The sequence below is a fragment of the Cyprinus carpio genome, chromosome B18 (assembly GCF_018340385.1).
Source record: "Cyprinus carpio isolate SPL01 chromosome B18, ASM1834038v1, whole genome shotgun sequence".
Classification (NCBI taxonomy): Eukaryota; Metazoa; Chordata; class Actinopteri; order Cypriniformes; family Cyprinidae; genus Cyprinus; species Cyprinus carpio.
The window spans coordinates 15885173-15899729 of NC_056614.1; the positions used below are offsets into that span (position 1 = coordinate 15885173).

General features: G+C 36.2%; 1 protein-coding gene across 2 annotated transcripts in view; it reads right to left on the reverse strand.

Moving 5' to 3' along the window:
* Positions 1-8504: 8504 nt before the first annotated feature.
* gnao1a (guanine nucleotide binding protein (G protein), alpha activating activity polypeptide O, a) overlaps positions 8505-14557 on the reverse strand; it is an 81331-nt gene continuing 75278 nt past the window's right edge. The window contains exons 7-8 of one of the 2 annotated variants that reach the window (XM_042744018.1): positions 12116-12269; positions 8505-10784 (exon numbers count right to left, since the gene is read on the reverse strand). In XM_042744018.1, coding sequence (XP_042599952.1) covers positions 10597-10784; positions 12116-12269 — 342 coding nt within the window. In that variant the 3' untranslated portion in view covers positions 8505-10596. The remainder of the gene's footprint in view (positions 10785-12115; positions 12270-14557) is intronic. The other variant, XM_042744020.1, reaches the window with a different exon arrangement.

The window sequence follows — 14557 nt, forward strand, 5'->3', positions numbered from 1 at the left end:
TGGCTCCTCGGAGTCCGACTTATGACTGTACACCCAAAATACTCCCCCCATTCACAATTCTCTCCACTATGGACCGTGTGTGCGCAGGCGTTAAATACACCACAACTTCACTGCGCGAGATGCTTGGTATTTTTCTTTCTCATAGTCTTAATAGGAACAGAGGTTAAAGTTGTTACCTGTGATAGAGATTGAGTAGATTGGTGTTTATAAACATGTAATGTTCCCATATTTGTTAGAAACAAAATGACGTGCTCCCATCAGAGAGGACGTTCACATTGTTATAGATATGAACCACAAAATGTAAAATATTACAGGCCTAGATTTTTAATATTATTATTACCTTAGTCAATTTTGAGACATCCACATCTGTTTGTAATCTGCCCAAGATAACCAAACGTTCAGAAAGATAGATGGATGGATGGATGATAGATAGAGACATGGATGGATGGATGGATGGATGGATTGATGAAAGAGGGAGAGATGGATGGATGGATGATAGAGAGAAGGGTGGGTGGATGGATGGATGGATGATAGATAGATAGAGAGATGGATGGATGATAGATAGAGACATGGATGGATGGGTGGGTGGGTGGATTGATGATAGAGAGATGGATGATAGAGGGAGAGAGATGGATGGATGATAGATAGAGAGAAGGGTGGGTGGGTGGATGGATGGATGATAGATAGATAGATAGATAGATAGATAGATAGATAGATAGATAGATAGATAGATAGATAGATAGATAGATAGATAGATATAGATAGATAGATAGATGGGTGGGTGGGTGGGTGGGTGGGGTGGGTGGGTGGATGATAGATAGATGGATGGATGGCTGGATGGGTAAGATAGATAGATAGATAGATAGATAGATAGATAGATAGATAGATAGATAGATAGATAGATGGGTGGATGGATGGATGATAGATAGAGACATGAATGGATGGGTGGATGATAGATGGATGGATGGATAGATGAGGGATGGATGGGTGGGTGGATGATAGATAGATAGATAGATAGATAGATAGATAGATAGATAGATAGATAGATAGATAGATAGATAGATAGATAGATAGATAGATAGATAGATAGATAGATAGATAGATAGATAGATACGCAGCCATGATGTTGTAATTGATGCAGTATATGGTCTGGCATTGTCATGTTGGAAAATGCAAGGTCTTCTCTGAAAGAGACGACGTCTGTCTTTTTTTTTTTTTTGTTGACCTATAGAGTTTTAGCCAGCAATGGCGAATGCCACGGTGGATTGTGTTCACCGACAATGTTTTCTGAAAGTATTCCTGAGCCCATGTTGTGATTTCCATTACAGTAGCATTCCTGTATGTGATGCAGTGCCATCTAAGGGCCGAAGATCACGGGCATCCAGTATGGTTTTCTGGCCTTGACCCTTACACACAGAGATTGTTCCAGATTCTCTGAATCTTTGGATGATATGATGCACTGTTGATGATGATAACTTCAAACTCTTTGCAATTTTTCTCTGAGAAGCTCCTTTCTGATATTGCTCCACTATTTTTCGCCGCAGCATTGGGGGAATTGGTGATCCTCTGCCCATCTTGACTTCTGAGAGACACTGCCACTCTGAGAGGTTCTTTTTATACCCAATCATGATGCCAATTGACCTAATAAGCTGCAAATTGGTCCTCCAGCTGTTCCTTATATGTACATTTAACTTTTCCGGCTTCTTATTGCTACCTGTCCCAACTTTTTTGGAATGTGTAGCTCTCATGAAATCCAAAATAAGCCAATATTTGGCATGACATTTCAAAATGTCTCACTTTCAACATTTGATATGTTATCTATATTCTATTGTGAATAAAATATAGGTTTATGAGATTTGTAAAGTGTACAGTGTCCCAACTTTATTGGAATCGGGTTTGTAGATAGATAGATAGATAGATAGATAGATAGATAGATAGATAGATAGATAGATAGATAGATAGATAGATAGATAGATAGATAGATAGATAGATTTTAGTATATATGTTCTTGGGAAGATGAGTGTATTACAACATCTGTGGTAAATATTTGGGTGTTGAGACATATCTTTCTTTATTGTGCATGTTTTGAAGTTGCAACTTCCCTCAGGACAGAGGGGGAGGTAGAGAAAAGACAGTGAGAATGGGGAAGTGAATGCAGTACCAGAAACATTCAAAGGCCTCCAAGCCCTGTCAGATCTAGCAGACATATTGCATCACTTTTGTGCGGCTTACCACAGCTATCGTGTGCGACTTTCAAATGTTATAAGTGCTTTAACTGTCAGAATGTCGCTGCATGTATGATACTACGGTTAAAAGTAGATAGCTGATGAATAAAGACTTCTCTATCTTTACTGCATTTGTAGCTTGTTCATTTTAAACTCAGCACGGGTTCTATACTTCTTACATTGTTCGTTTCTTTGTTATTAAACACACCCATCTGTTTCTGGCTGTCACATTAAAGATGATAGTTATGTGTTCTCAGTAATTGTGGAAAATCTGTCAGATGGAAATATATTGGTATAATCCCCACCTAATTTAATTTTAGTTGTATTGCCAGTGCATATTTAAAAAAAAAAAAATCAACAAAAAACATTTGCACTAAATTAAAATTGTACTGTAAAGCAAGTGAGTGTACAGTGTGTGTGTGTGTGTGTGTGTGTGTGTGTGTGTATGTATGGCCCATGTAAAAGCTTACATTACCCAAGCAATTATTAGTTTAGTAACCATTAGCGGTAACTGGGTGCACATATTCCCTCGGCCCACTAATGTATGTTCTCATATTAACACTCCTGTTGTGTAGTAGACCTGCATTAGTGCCATTAGAGTTGAACAACATTGTATAAAATGTTTTGCAAATTTTGTCAAGGCTCATAAATTATAAGAGCTTACAGTATGCAATGGGATTTTGTGCCCTGTATACGACTCTTTGCAGACTGCATGTGATGAGTTTTAGCTTGTCTCTGTTTTTCTCTTGTCCTCTTTCTCATGCATCAGATTGAGATCTGCGGTGAGTTAATGTGTTAAAAGGCTGTGCTTTGGGCCAAATGGGGCGTGTGAGTGCTTTAATAGCACCACATAACACTCATTAATTAATGAAATATTCTGTGGTTACCGTCTGAGACCCATTTTGACAGAGTGCACGCAGTCTAGAGGCTAGGTGTCTGTTCCAATAGGTTACAGCTGAATGGAATTCATAAAAAGGTTTCCGCTCAGGGGTCACCCGAAAAACTTTGTTAGAGTCTTTCTGCTATGTCTGTGCGAGCTATAAGAGGAAAAAGTTTTGTTTGTGTAGTTCTCAGCAGTTTTGCACCTCACTGTTTCTAAATTGTTTGCTGCGCACAGCTGCGCTGAAAGAATGCATAAACAACAGATCAAGAAATCCCCCAGATTTGATACGTCTTCAACCCATCCAGTATTGCAAGTGATGTGTTGATTTGAGATTGTAAGTAGGGTAATCTTTTGTTCAGGTATGATATTAAATATTAAATTGCATCAGGCAAACACGTCAGACACATAATAGCTCTGCTGACTATACAACTTTGGCTTTGTTGGTGTGTGTGTCTGCACACTGAATGAAGCTCAGGTGCTGTCGAGATAATGATGTGATTTAAAAGCCTACCAGCCATTTAGTGAAGAATCTAAACATAGCTCTGGAAGTCTGACACACACACACACACACACACACACACACACATACACATACACACATACACATACACACACAAACACGTTCTGCTCTTAGCGGGGAAAAAAGAGATAGCAATAAATAAAAACATGACCTTATAAAGCATGTAAGAGGTCTGGGATGTAGCTGACATTTAACTGATAGTTGTCATGAAAAGAAGCTCTCTGGACAGCACAAAAACACTGGCTCTGTCTGTCTGTCTATCTGTATGTGTCTTTATCTGATAGTGATTCTCGAGACATTTGTTTTAAAAAATAAAATTGGATTTCTCAGTTTTTCTTCATAATTATGACATTACATGATCACTCACTAACCCTAAAATACTAGCTTACTGCAGATTCAAAAATATAGCCTATCTAATAAACAAGAAACCAAAATGTATATGTATCTGTAAAAGAAAAAATATTACTTTGTCCTGAAAGAAGGAAGATGTCTATTTTAAAAGGATACATCTTTTATTAGGTTTAGCAGCTGTGTTCCTAGTTTTTTTGTCAACACCATCAGATATGTAAAAATACATACTGTAATTAGATCGTATCTTGTGAGTCGCCATCCTGAAGATTCTTTTTCCATATTTCATGAGGTCACACAGGCTCTGGTGAGTAGTTTTCGTATTTTTGTCTTACAGATTTGTAGGTTTCACTTTATTTGAAGGTGTCCTTGTTACAGTGTAATTATACATTTAAGTACTGAGAAATATTATTTAACTAGGCCTACATGTAGCCTACTTACTATATGGTTAGGGTTAGGACTGGTTTATATAACCCCTATAGAGTTACTTGCATGTAATTATGCATAATTTGTTGATATTATAATAGTAAGTACATGTAATGTGTAAGAAGTACACCTTCAAATAAAGTGTTACTGATTTGTATTTTTTGCATAATTTATTGTTAGGCTATTGATGTTGTTATTATTATTATTATGTTTTCATTTTATGCAATTAGTTATGTAATTTAAAAAAAAAAATCTAAGATTTTCTGTCAATGACAGCTCCATCACAAATATATCCAAAATTACAGTAACACTTTATAGGGACCATTTCTCTCTATTAACTTATTGCTTATTAGCAAGCATATTATTAACATATTTGCTATTTATTATTACTTTTAAAGCACATATTCTGCATGACCGTATTCTACTTTCCTAATCCTACCCAATACCTAAACTTAACAACTACCTTACTAACTAATAAGCAGCAAATTAGGAGTTTATTGAGGCAAAAGTCATAGTTAATGGTTTGTTAATAGCGAGAATTGGACCTTAAAATAAAGTGTGGTGGTTTTTTACATATAGGCTAGGCCTACATAATATTTATTTTAAAATATAAATAGGCTAGCTATACTATTTTTGTATCAGATGGTGTTGACCTTTTGCTCCCAAGGTGATAAACTTTGAACATGTCGAAGATGAATCAAAAATAATTGATACTGTACATAAATGTGTATTTGTTAGTCTTTTTTGTTACAGCAGTCTACTCAAGAATCAGTGTTGTCTATCTGTGTGCGTTCGCGTCTGCGTGCTGTATTTACTCGTGTCCTGAGGAAACCGAAGGGGGTGCCGCAAGGTCAGACGGCGAGACCTCCCGAGTTTGGCACTCAGTCAGTCTGTCCGACTCAGGCGACCCGCTCGCTGAGACAAAGCAAAATAACTACAGTTGAAAACACTCTCAGATTTCAGGCGGGAGTATGTTTCCCGCCTGAAATATGACCGTCTGTTCTTCAATGTTGTTATTCGCGAGTCGCCAACGGTGTGAGAGCCTATGTGAGGCTCGGTTTATTTCAGAGTGGACATAAAATCTTACTTCACGTCACGTTTGCTGTCTAAAAGAGGCCAAATGGTTATGTCATTTGACATTTACAGAAAACTAACATCATCCGCAAGCATTTTAACGTGCTTTTTTATAGTGACTTGTGACTTCTGCAGTTCACATGTAGGTCTTCTTTTTATAACCAGGTATATTTGGGAGAAAAAAAATTAAATGTCACTGTGACCGTCTCTCGGTGAGGTCGAGTTGATGGACTGTTTCAGTTCCGGATCTGTCCACCAGAGGGCGGGCTCGATCGCGTGTTTTCTTCAGTTGCTCATTGTGTTTTCTATCAGTGTTATTTTCATACACACAACCAAACTAATAAAATCTACTTGTGAATCCTGTTTTCAAATGTAAAACTCTCGGTTAGTTGACAAATAACGTACAACATAAATATTTATGCATTAAAAATGGAATGAAGATTATATAAATGCTTTGATTTCATCAATCATAATTTGATTTAATATCTATCCATCTATCTATCTATCTATCTATGAAACACAAAAACATCACACTGTTGTTCTGGCCAACAAATGTTGTAATTAATAAACTATGTAAATGTAAACAATGTACAGTTTAGAGGAAACACATTTGTGTAACTAGACTTTTGACTTTGATCACATAAATCCACTGTGATGAGTTTGTAACTTTTTATTTATCTATGTCCTCTTTTCAAGGATGCTTAAGGATTACAGTGTTTGCATCCTGATTAGAATCCAGAGGTTTTTCCAGAGGTGTCACTGCGAGGAGAACAGGTAAACCGCACAGAACAGATGGCATCATGCAGTTTCCATGGCAACAGTGGCTTTGAGGTCTTGACCTTTGTGACAGAAATTTAATCAGCATTTTGTGCTGGCCATCTCATTACTCACCATCACTGCACACACATACACCACTTCCTTTTTATCTTACACTCTCTTTAGCAAAATGTCCATTATTATACAGAACATTGTCAGCATGATGCATAATGTGTTTGGAACAGAATAATTTGAATTACTGCTTTGTGCCCATGCAGAGACTAAATGGTTTTATGCAATGTGAAATAACACATTCACACTATAAAATTTGTGACAAAATACATAAAACTAGCAGTGATGAAAGTATTAGGCTATGTATTGCATGCTGAGGAAATCTGCACCCGGCCGTCTCCTAGCAACAGACAGATGATGGTGCTGCACTATAAATAACTTAGTGTGTGAGTGTGTGTTTGTGGAAAAATAGCTGACAGGGACAAGGTCCTGGGATTGAAATTTAGGGCATACCAAGACACTACACTGACTCATCATTGTGTGGTTACAAAATTCTTCAACATCACGGTGAGCAATACTGTCAACTATAAGTGATACTCAGATCATGTGACCAAATAGAATCCAATCATTTTATATTACAATTTTTCAGTGTTCATGTAATCAAACTAATGAATTGTGGCAGTTAGTATAACTGATTGTGTGCAGCAGCTTTGGCTTTGTTTAAATGTTGTTGGAGATACATTTTAATCTCTATATTTAATTCAACATAAGTACACTAAATTCTTCATTCGGTCCATTTAGCAGTTCTGCAGTAGGCCTTTTGGTGGCCCTCATGCACCTGGCACAATCTAAACCTACTGATCTTTAGATGGTTGTTATTCCTATGGAAGGCAAAAAAAAAAAAGGAAGTTATACCTGTCACCGCCAGAAGAGGGGGAAGGACATATTCCCTTCTTTCCATTGTAGCCCACCTGTCATCATTTGGTCTCTTCATCTGTTTCTGTCTCTTTCTTTTGCCTTATTTCCGTCAATTTAAGGCAAATTGTTTGATGAGGTAAAAATACTAATATATACTGTGGCTTGTAATATGCAATATATAAGATTTTAAAAAAAAGAAATATCTACATTTATTCAGCAATGATGCATTAAGTTGAGTAAAAGTAAACAGTAGAGACACTTATGTAACATAATATTTCTGTTTCAGAATAAATGTCGTTCTTTTGAACTTTGTATTCATCAAGGAATCTTGGAAAAAATGTATCAGGGTTTCCACAAAAAATTTTAAGGAGCAAAACTGTTTAAAATATTGATAATTTGAAATGTCTCTTCAGCACCAAATCAGTTTATTTGAATGATTATGTGACAGTGAAAACTGGAGTAATGATGCTGAAAATTTAGCTTTACCATCACAGGAATAAATTACATTTTAAAATGTATTAAAATAGAAAGCATTAACATTTTTAATAATATTTCAGAATATTGCAGTTTTTACTATATTTTGCCTTGTTGAGAATAAGAGACTTCCTTCAAAAAACATTAAAAAAAAAAATAATTTTATATATACAGTAGCATATATATATATATATATATATATATATATATATATAATATATATATATATATATATAATTGGTGTCACTGTAGCTATATAAAGCCTTTGTGTTGAGTTGGGTGGACAGAGTCGATACCAATTACCTCTGCAGTTTCCCATCAAAGTCTGCATTTCATCCTGCTATCTTAACACACAAACTCTTCCTCTCATTTTCTCTACCTCTCTTTCCATATGTGAAGCTCTCATTGCAATTATCATCCAATCAGACTTGCACAGTGGCGCTTCCTCTTTTGAAGCTGTGGTATAGAGTGACTGAGCATCTCCTTCTTCTATCTCCAGAACCGTCTGAAGACACACTTAAAAGACATAATTATTTCCCTTGGTATTCAAGCACACTACCTCCATGTCCTCTAAGATGTTGACAGTAAATATAGCACACTTTGGTGACTATGTTGCAGTACTTTATGTTGAATTGAAACAGATCACCTTACATTTAATCATGTGAATACTGTCTGTCCTTTTAGTATTGGATTAATGGTGGATAAGTTTACCTTAACGCATCCTTTCATTCATACGCTAACTGATCTCTGATGGTATCTGTATCGTCTCATTGGAGGCCTCATTCATTTGAGCAATCAGTGAAATATATAAAACGACAATGCAGTTTAGCAATGGAATGAATAACAATCAAAAGCGAAAAGCTCCAGGTTGTAGTCATGAAAACTGTGGCTTTTAATGTAAACACTACATTCGATTGGTTTTCCAGCACGAACATCCCACATGAAAGAACAACCATTCACTAAAGAAGAGGGAGAAAAAGCAGCACAAAAGCATTCACTTGGAGAGAAAAAGAAAGGATTAAAAAAAGAAGGGAAGGAGAATCAAAATCAACAGTGGTGAAGATATTTTTACAGTTTTTTTTTTTTCTCTTTTTCTTTGAATTTCAAACTGAGAAGGCAGAGAGGGAGGAGAGATACATCTTTCCAAATCTACGTGTGATAGGTGAGAGCTGTGCTTTTCTATGCAGACCTGGAAGGTGTTTGAGTACAATTCCCAAAAAACCAAGAGAAAGCGCATGAATCTGTACAGCCGTGCACAGCCCCACCCCCTCCGGCACTGGGGGCGGAGCCGTGCCACCAAAAAGTGGTTCGTTCAAACAAATCAAATCAAAAAAATCAATACATATACTGTAATTCAGGCTAAGTAAAGACATTGCAATGCAGGGCGAACAGGCAAAAAGAATCGGTACAGTTCATCAACATCAACATGGGTAAGTCAGTAAGAACAGTTCAAGAGTGGATCACAGGAACCCTTGCAAAATTCTTTTTTTTTAAAAAAAGGGGGAGAGAGGGAAAAAAAAGTTCTGTAGCTACAAAGCACAAGAAATATACCTTTAATAATATTACAGAATAATCATTGATATTGGTATTGTTAACATCATCGTCATCATCGTCGTTTGTTATTATTGTCATCCTTTTTTATCTTTTTTTTTCTCAATTATTTCTAAGATTCTAGAACTGGAGGATCTACAGCTTTCTACAAAGACTGACAGCCCAATGACCTTCGTCTGCAAGCCTCCACATCATTTCCCTGAGCCCCACATCTACCCGCCCACCCCCTAAACCCCGCCCACATGATCCCCACTCTTTTTGCTGCGTCTGTCTTTTCTGTTTTTTTTCTTTTTTTCCTCTTTTTTTGTTCTTTTTATTTTGTGTTTTATTCTTTATTTTCGCACCATTAGCTATGTGAAGCAGTTAGCTGTTTCTTTATACAAAGGCTGAGGGGTCATGCTATCAGTGACGGGGACTCCAATACCCAGCCAACTTAAACAGGAAGAAACCTAGGGAAAAGAAGGAATGAAGAGGGAAGGGTGACAACAGACGAGAGGTAGAAGAATGGACGAGGTGTAGTAAGTAAAAAGGACATGTGTGGGACAGATGATCAATAAATAAATTAATAAATTAATCAACAACAATACAAAAGTAAAAGTTCCTTACAAGACAAATGTTAATAAGTTCTCATAACAGTGACCTAGTGTTTCTACGACTATTCCCAGACACGTCATTCTCAGAAGGTTGGCACTGATATGACACTTGCAATCATCGTACTGGTCCGACAGGCCCCGGGGTCGCATGCCAAGTGGCCCGGGCCCTTCCCCAGAGAGCTGACCTACGGAAGTGACGGGGATGGGTAGAGACGAAACGTAAGAGAAGCCTGGGTGTTTCCATTCTCTACGATATCTAACGATACTACAGTGATTCAAAATCCGAAACAAGGACACGCTACAACTGACTTGAACTGTAGTGCTCAAGACTAGCATAACCGTGAATTTAGCTATCGTCACATTATCATCAAAGTAAATTCATATAGCCAGGCAAACATGTACAGGTCATCCCCCTGACTGATATCCGTGTAATAAATATACATACAATGACATAAAACATAAAAAAATAGTCAAAGAAAGACATATATCAAAAAAAAATGAGGGTTGTTTAGTTAAAACGATAAAGACACAGTGGAAAACGGGGAGAACGAAATGTACGACAGCAAAGAAAAACAAAAACAACACAAAAAAAAGGTCCCAACTTTGTTCTAAAACCATAAAGGCTGGGTTTCTATAAGAAATCAGTTCTGTTGGCAGCTCTTTGAAAGACAAACTAAAAACATTTCATATATATATATAATATATTTATATATTTGTATATGCCTATTTTAAAATTATCATTATCATTATTTACCAACTTGCATTTTTAATAATAATCATTTCCAAAGAAGTGGCTCGAGAGGGAAGGGGCGGGCCTCAGTACAAGCCGCAGCCTCGCAGGTTGTTGGCGATGATGATGTCGGTCACGGCATCGAACACCACCTGGATGTTTCCTGTATCCGTGGCACAGGTCAAGTGACAGTAGATCTCTTTATTAGGCGAGCGGTTCTTGCTTTCAAATTGTGCTTGGATGTAAGCAGCTGCATCGTCATAGGTGTTTGGACCTAGCGAGGGAGGCAGAGATCAAATGAGTATGTGAGATCTGATATTATGGCAAAAATAAAAATGACATAAAAGTGGCACTCTGATCTTCAAATCGGCTTTGTGCTTGTCACTCAAAACGCTCATTAACCCAATATTTAAAATGACCTCGGTGACTTCTGACATTCACAAATGTCTCTTCTCTTCCATTCTCTAATAGCCATGCATTCTTTAACTTGGCTCCTTATGAAGCCAAAGTCCCATTGAGAAGCTGCTGTATCTAGGTTATGTATGAGACCATTTAGATCAAAATTATTTGAACACTTTTAAGTCACACTTAAAATGTCTAAGTTTCATTTCATTAAAAAAAAAAAAAAAATTAAAACAATACTAGGCAAAGCTTTTCTCAGGTGTCCTAAGTAACCACAGATGGACTTTATCATATTATGGACATAAACAATATTGAACAATATATCAAGATGCTGAGATATTGCATTTATCAACTTATAATTGCATTTAATTATAATTAATTTACTAATTTAATTACATATACAAGTACTGTGTTTTCGAACAATATATTAAGATGTTGATTATATTGTTTAATAATTTAAACATTTCCTTATTAATTTATAATTAGGTTTATTAATTAAACCAGTTCATTATAATCAATTTACACATTTTATTTAATTACATACACTTTAATTGTCAAAATCCTACTGTGTTAAGTTTAAACAAAATATCAAGATGCGGAGATATTGTATACTGTTTAATAATTTATGTATAAGTTTATACATATACTATAATTGTCGAAGTACTTTTGTCTTAATTCTGAACAATATACAGTATCAAGATGTGGAGACAGCTTTATTAATGTTAACATTTTAATTGTCTAATTCATATTCTGTAAAAAAAGGAAAAAAAAAAAAAAAGAAGTAATAATGTTTGGATGGATATTTTTATATATAATGCAAATACATTTTTAATTGTGATTTCAGTGTCCAAATGCTTTTTGGCGCCACTGTATGTGGAAAGCAACACTGAGGGTGCTGCTGAACAGGAACAGGTCTAACAGAGGCAGTGAATTGTATTCTGCCATGAAGAGAGTTTGACAGACCTGCAGACATCCCTCTGTGCCCACCTTTTACCCATGACTGCACACGCAAGATTCAGCTACTGCTCCATCCTTTACCTCCCATGTTACAGTGCCTTCAAAATGTAGTCTAGAGTTCATACTGTGAATTCAAACTAATGATTTTTTTGACATCACTAAGCCTGACCGGACCAATCACAAACATCCTTCTACCAGAGTTCAAATCTGTTTTATAGGCTTTTTAACAACAGAAAGCATTCTTACCTGTGTATTCAGGGAAACAGATACTCAGGGGAGATTTCTTGATCTTTTCAGCGAATAGGTCTTTCTTGTTGAGGAAGAGAATGATGGAAGTGTCAATGAAGAATTTGTTGTTACAGATGGAATCGAACAGCATAAGAGACTCGTGCATGCGATTCTGCAAGAGGAGAAGAGACCAGAATGGAGGATAGACAGAAAAAAAGAGGCAGACAGAAAAATCAGAAACGTTAAGTGGAGAAATACATACAGCAACAGTCAAGATAAGCAATTACAGTATCAGAAGCCCACAAAAAGCAAAGAAGGAAACTATTGTTTCAACCTACACAAGTTTGGTGAAATTATTCATGTCTGCTTAATCCAATAGTGATGATTCACCACAAAGATTAGAATTATACAGAGAAAATAATATCAATCTGTTTACTTGCAGAAGATGCAGAACTTGAAAATGAATGCCACACACCGGGTTTCACGAGTACTTTATTCATTCATGTCATATAAATAGACATCCATTGTTCAATAAATAATCACAGGAGTGAGACACACATAAAAACAATAATTACAGCAGTTTGACAAAAACAAACAAACAAAAAGTGATGGACGGTGAGATTACGGTAATATGTGTGATGGGAGAGCATGTCTGCCGGGTCCTGCTGTATTTAATCAGAATCAAATATGAATTAAACACTACACTGAAACGCACAATTTCAAATTTAAGTACCATTTCAAGTAGATTATGCTACATTAGCAAAATGTACCGCTTGAACTTATCACATTAGACAGTCTGATGAAAGGAGTCTGGATACATCACCAACAGTTATTTGTACTGCGGCTACAAGCCAGGGTACAATTTGGCTTTTGTCCCTCAGCAACGGACAGACTCAATTACCCTTGAGTTTCTTTACCTTGGCCACTGACCTAATTACACATGTGTCTGAGCTGACAATCGACGTGCATTAGCCAGCCGTCTCGTTACTCGTCATTCTTTAAAATCATAATCCAGATTTTATGGCCCATCAAACTGGGATTAAGGTCAAAGGAGTTTACTAAAAATGATACTGCTTTCCCTTTACACTCTTTGTTTGGCTTCTAGAATGAAAGTCACTATGCGGCTACATATACACTCTCTAAATGTATGAAAACTGACCATTAATGGACCTGAACATGGCTGAAAGGTGCTTAGTACTGACACTGGCCTTATAATAACACATAAATGGCAGTCATAAAAGCCAATTTTTTAAAATTGAGATGTATACATCTCCTAAAAGCTAAATAAATAACCTTTCCATTGATGTATGGTTTGTCAGGAAAGGACAAAATTTGAATATCTGGAATCTGAGGGTGCAAAAAAAATCAAAATATTGTGAAAAAATTGACTTTAAAGTTGTCCAAAGAAAGTTCTTAGCAATGCATATTACTAATCAAAAAATTAAGTTTTGATATATTTACAATAGGAAATTTACAAAATATCTTCATGGAACATGATCTTTACTTAATATCCTAATGATTTTTGGCATGTAAGAAAAATCGATAATTTTGACCCATACAATGTATTGTTGGCTATTGCTACAAATATACCAGTGCTACTTGTGACTGGTTTTGTGGTCCAGGGTCACATATTATGAAGCTTGAACCTCTCATAGAGGTTTTGTGGAAAAGGGTAAAAAAAAAAATGATATAGGACTCCACAGGGTCTTTCAGATAATTTAGTCATGCTGTGCTTCTGCTGCTAAACTACAATTTGTGTTGCACAAGATTACAAATACTGTTCATCAGACATTAAAAACGAAAGCCAAAAATCATTTAAAAGTCAACCTCCCTGAAAGTCACATTATAATTCACACATTGACTAAAGTGATTCTATGAAGAGGTGAATATTAAGAAGATCTGTGTACACACATAGCAGCAAACATCCAAAGCACATATGGCACTGTGAATTATTGTCAATTACAAATCTGTATGTGTATCACATACACGGAGACTCAAAGCAGGCCAAGGTCTGAGTTCAATGCAATGCACATATCTACCTACTCTAGAGAAAGCAACAGCTCCTCAGACCAAAGAGTCCATTCAGTACCTGTTAAATTCAGTCTCATCCCTATATATGATTAGCACTACTGCACACTGTGACCAGCAATCAAACAGGATAGTATAACATAGACTGAACTACAAACAAAACAGCAGACAGTGTGTGGTGAGACAGATCTGTGATTCTATTACTTCAATCATACTAATATGAAGCATATTACTCCAGTTGTTGCATATGTGCATGTGATTCTAATGTGTGTATGTATACCATTCAAAAGTTTGGGGTCAGTATCTTTTTTTTTAAGGATGAACACTTCTGTTCAGCAATGATGCATTAAATTGATCAAATTGAAAACTCTTACATTGTTACAAAAATTCTATTTCAAATAACTGCTATTAACTTTCTATTCATCAAAGAAT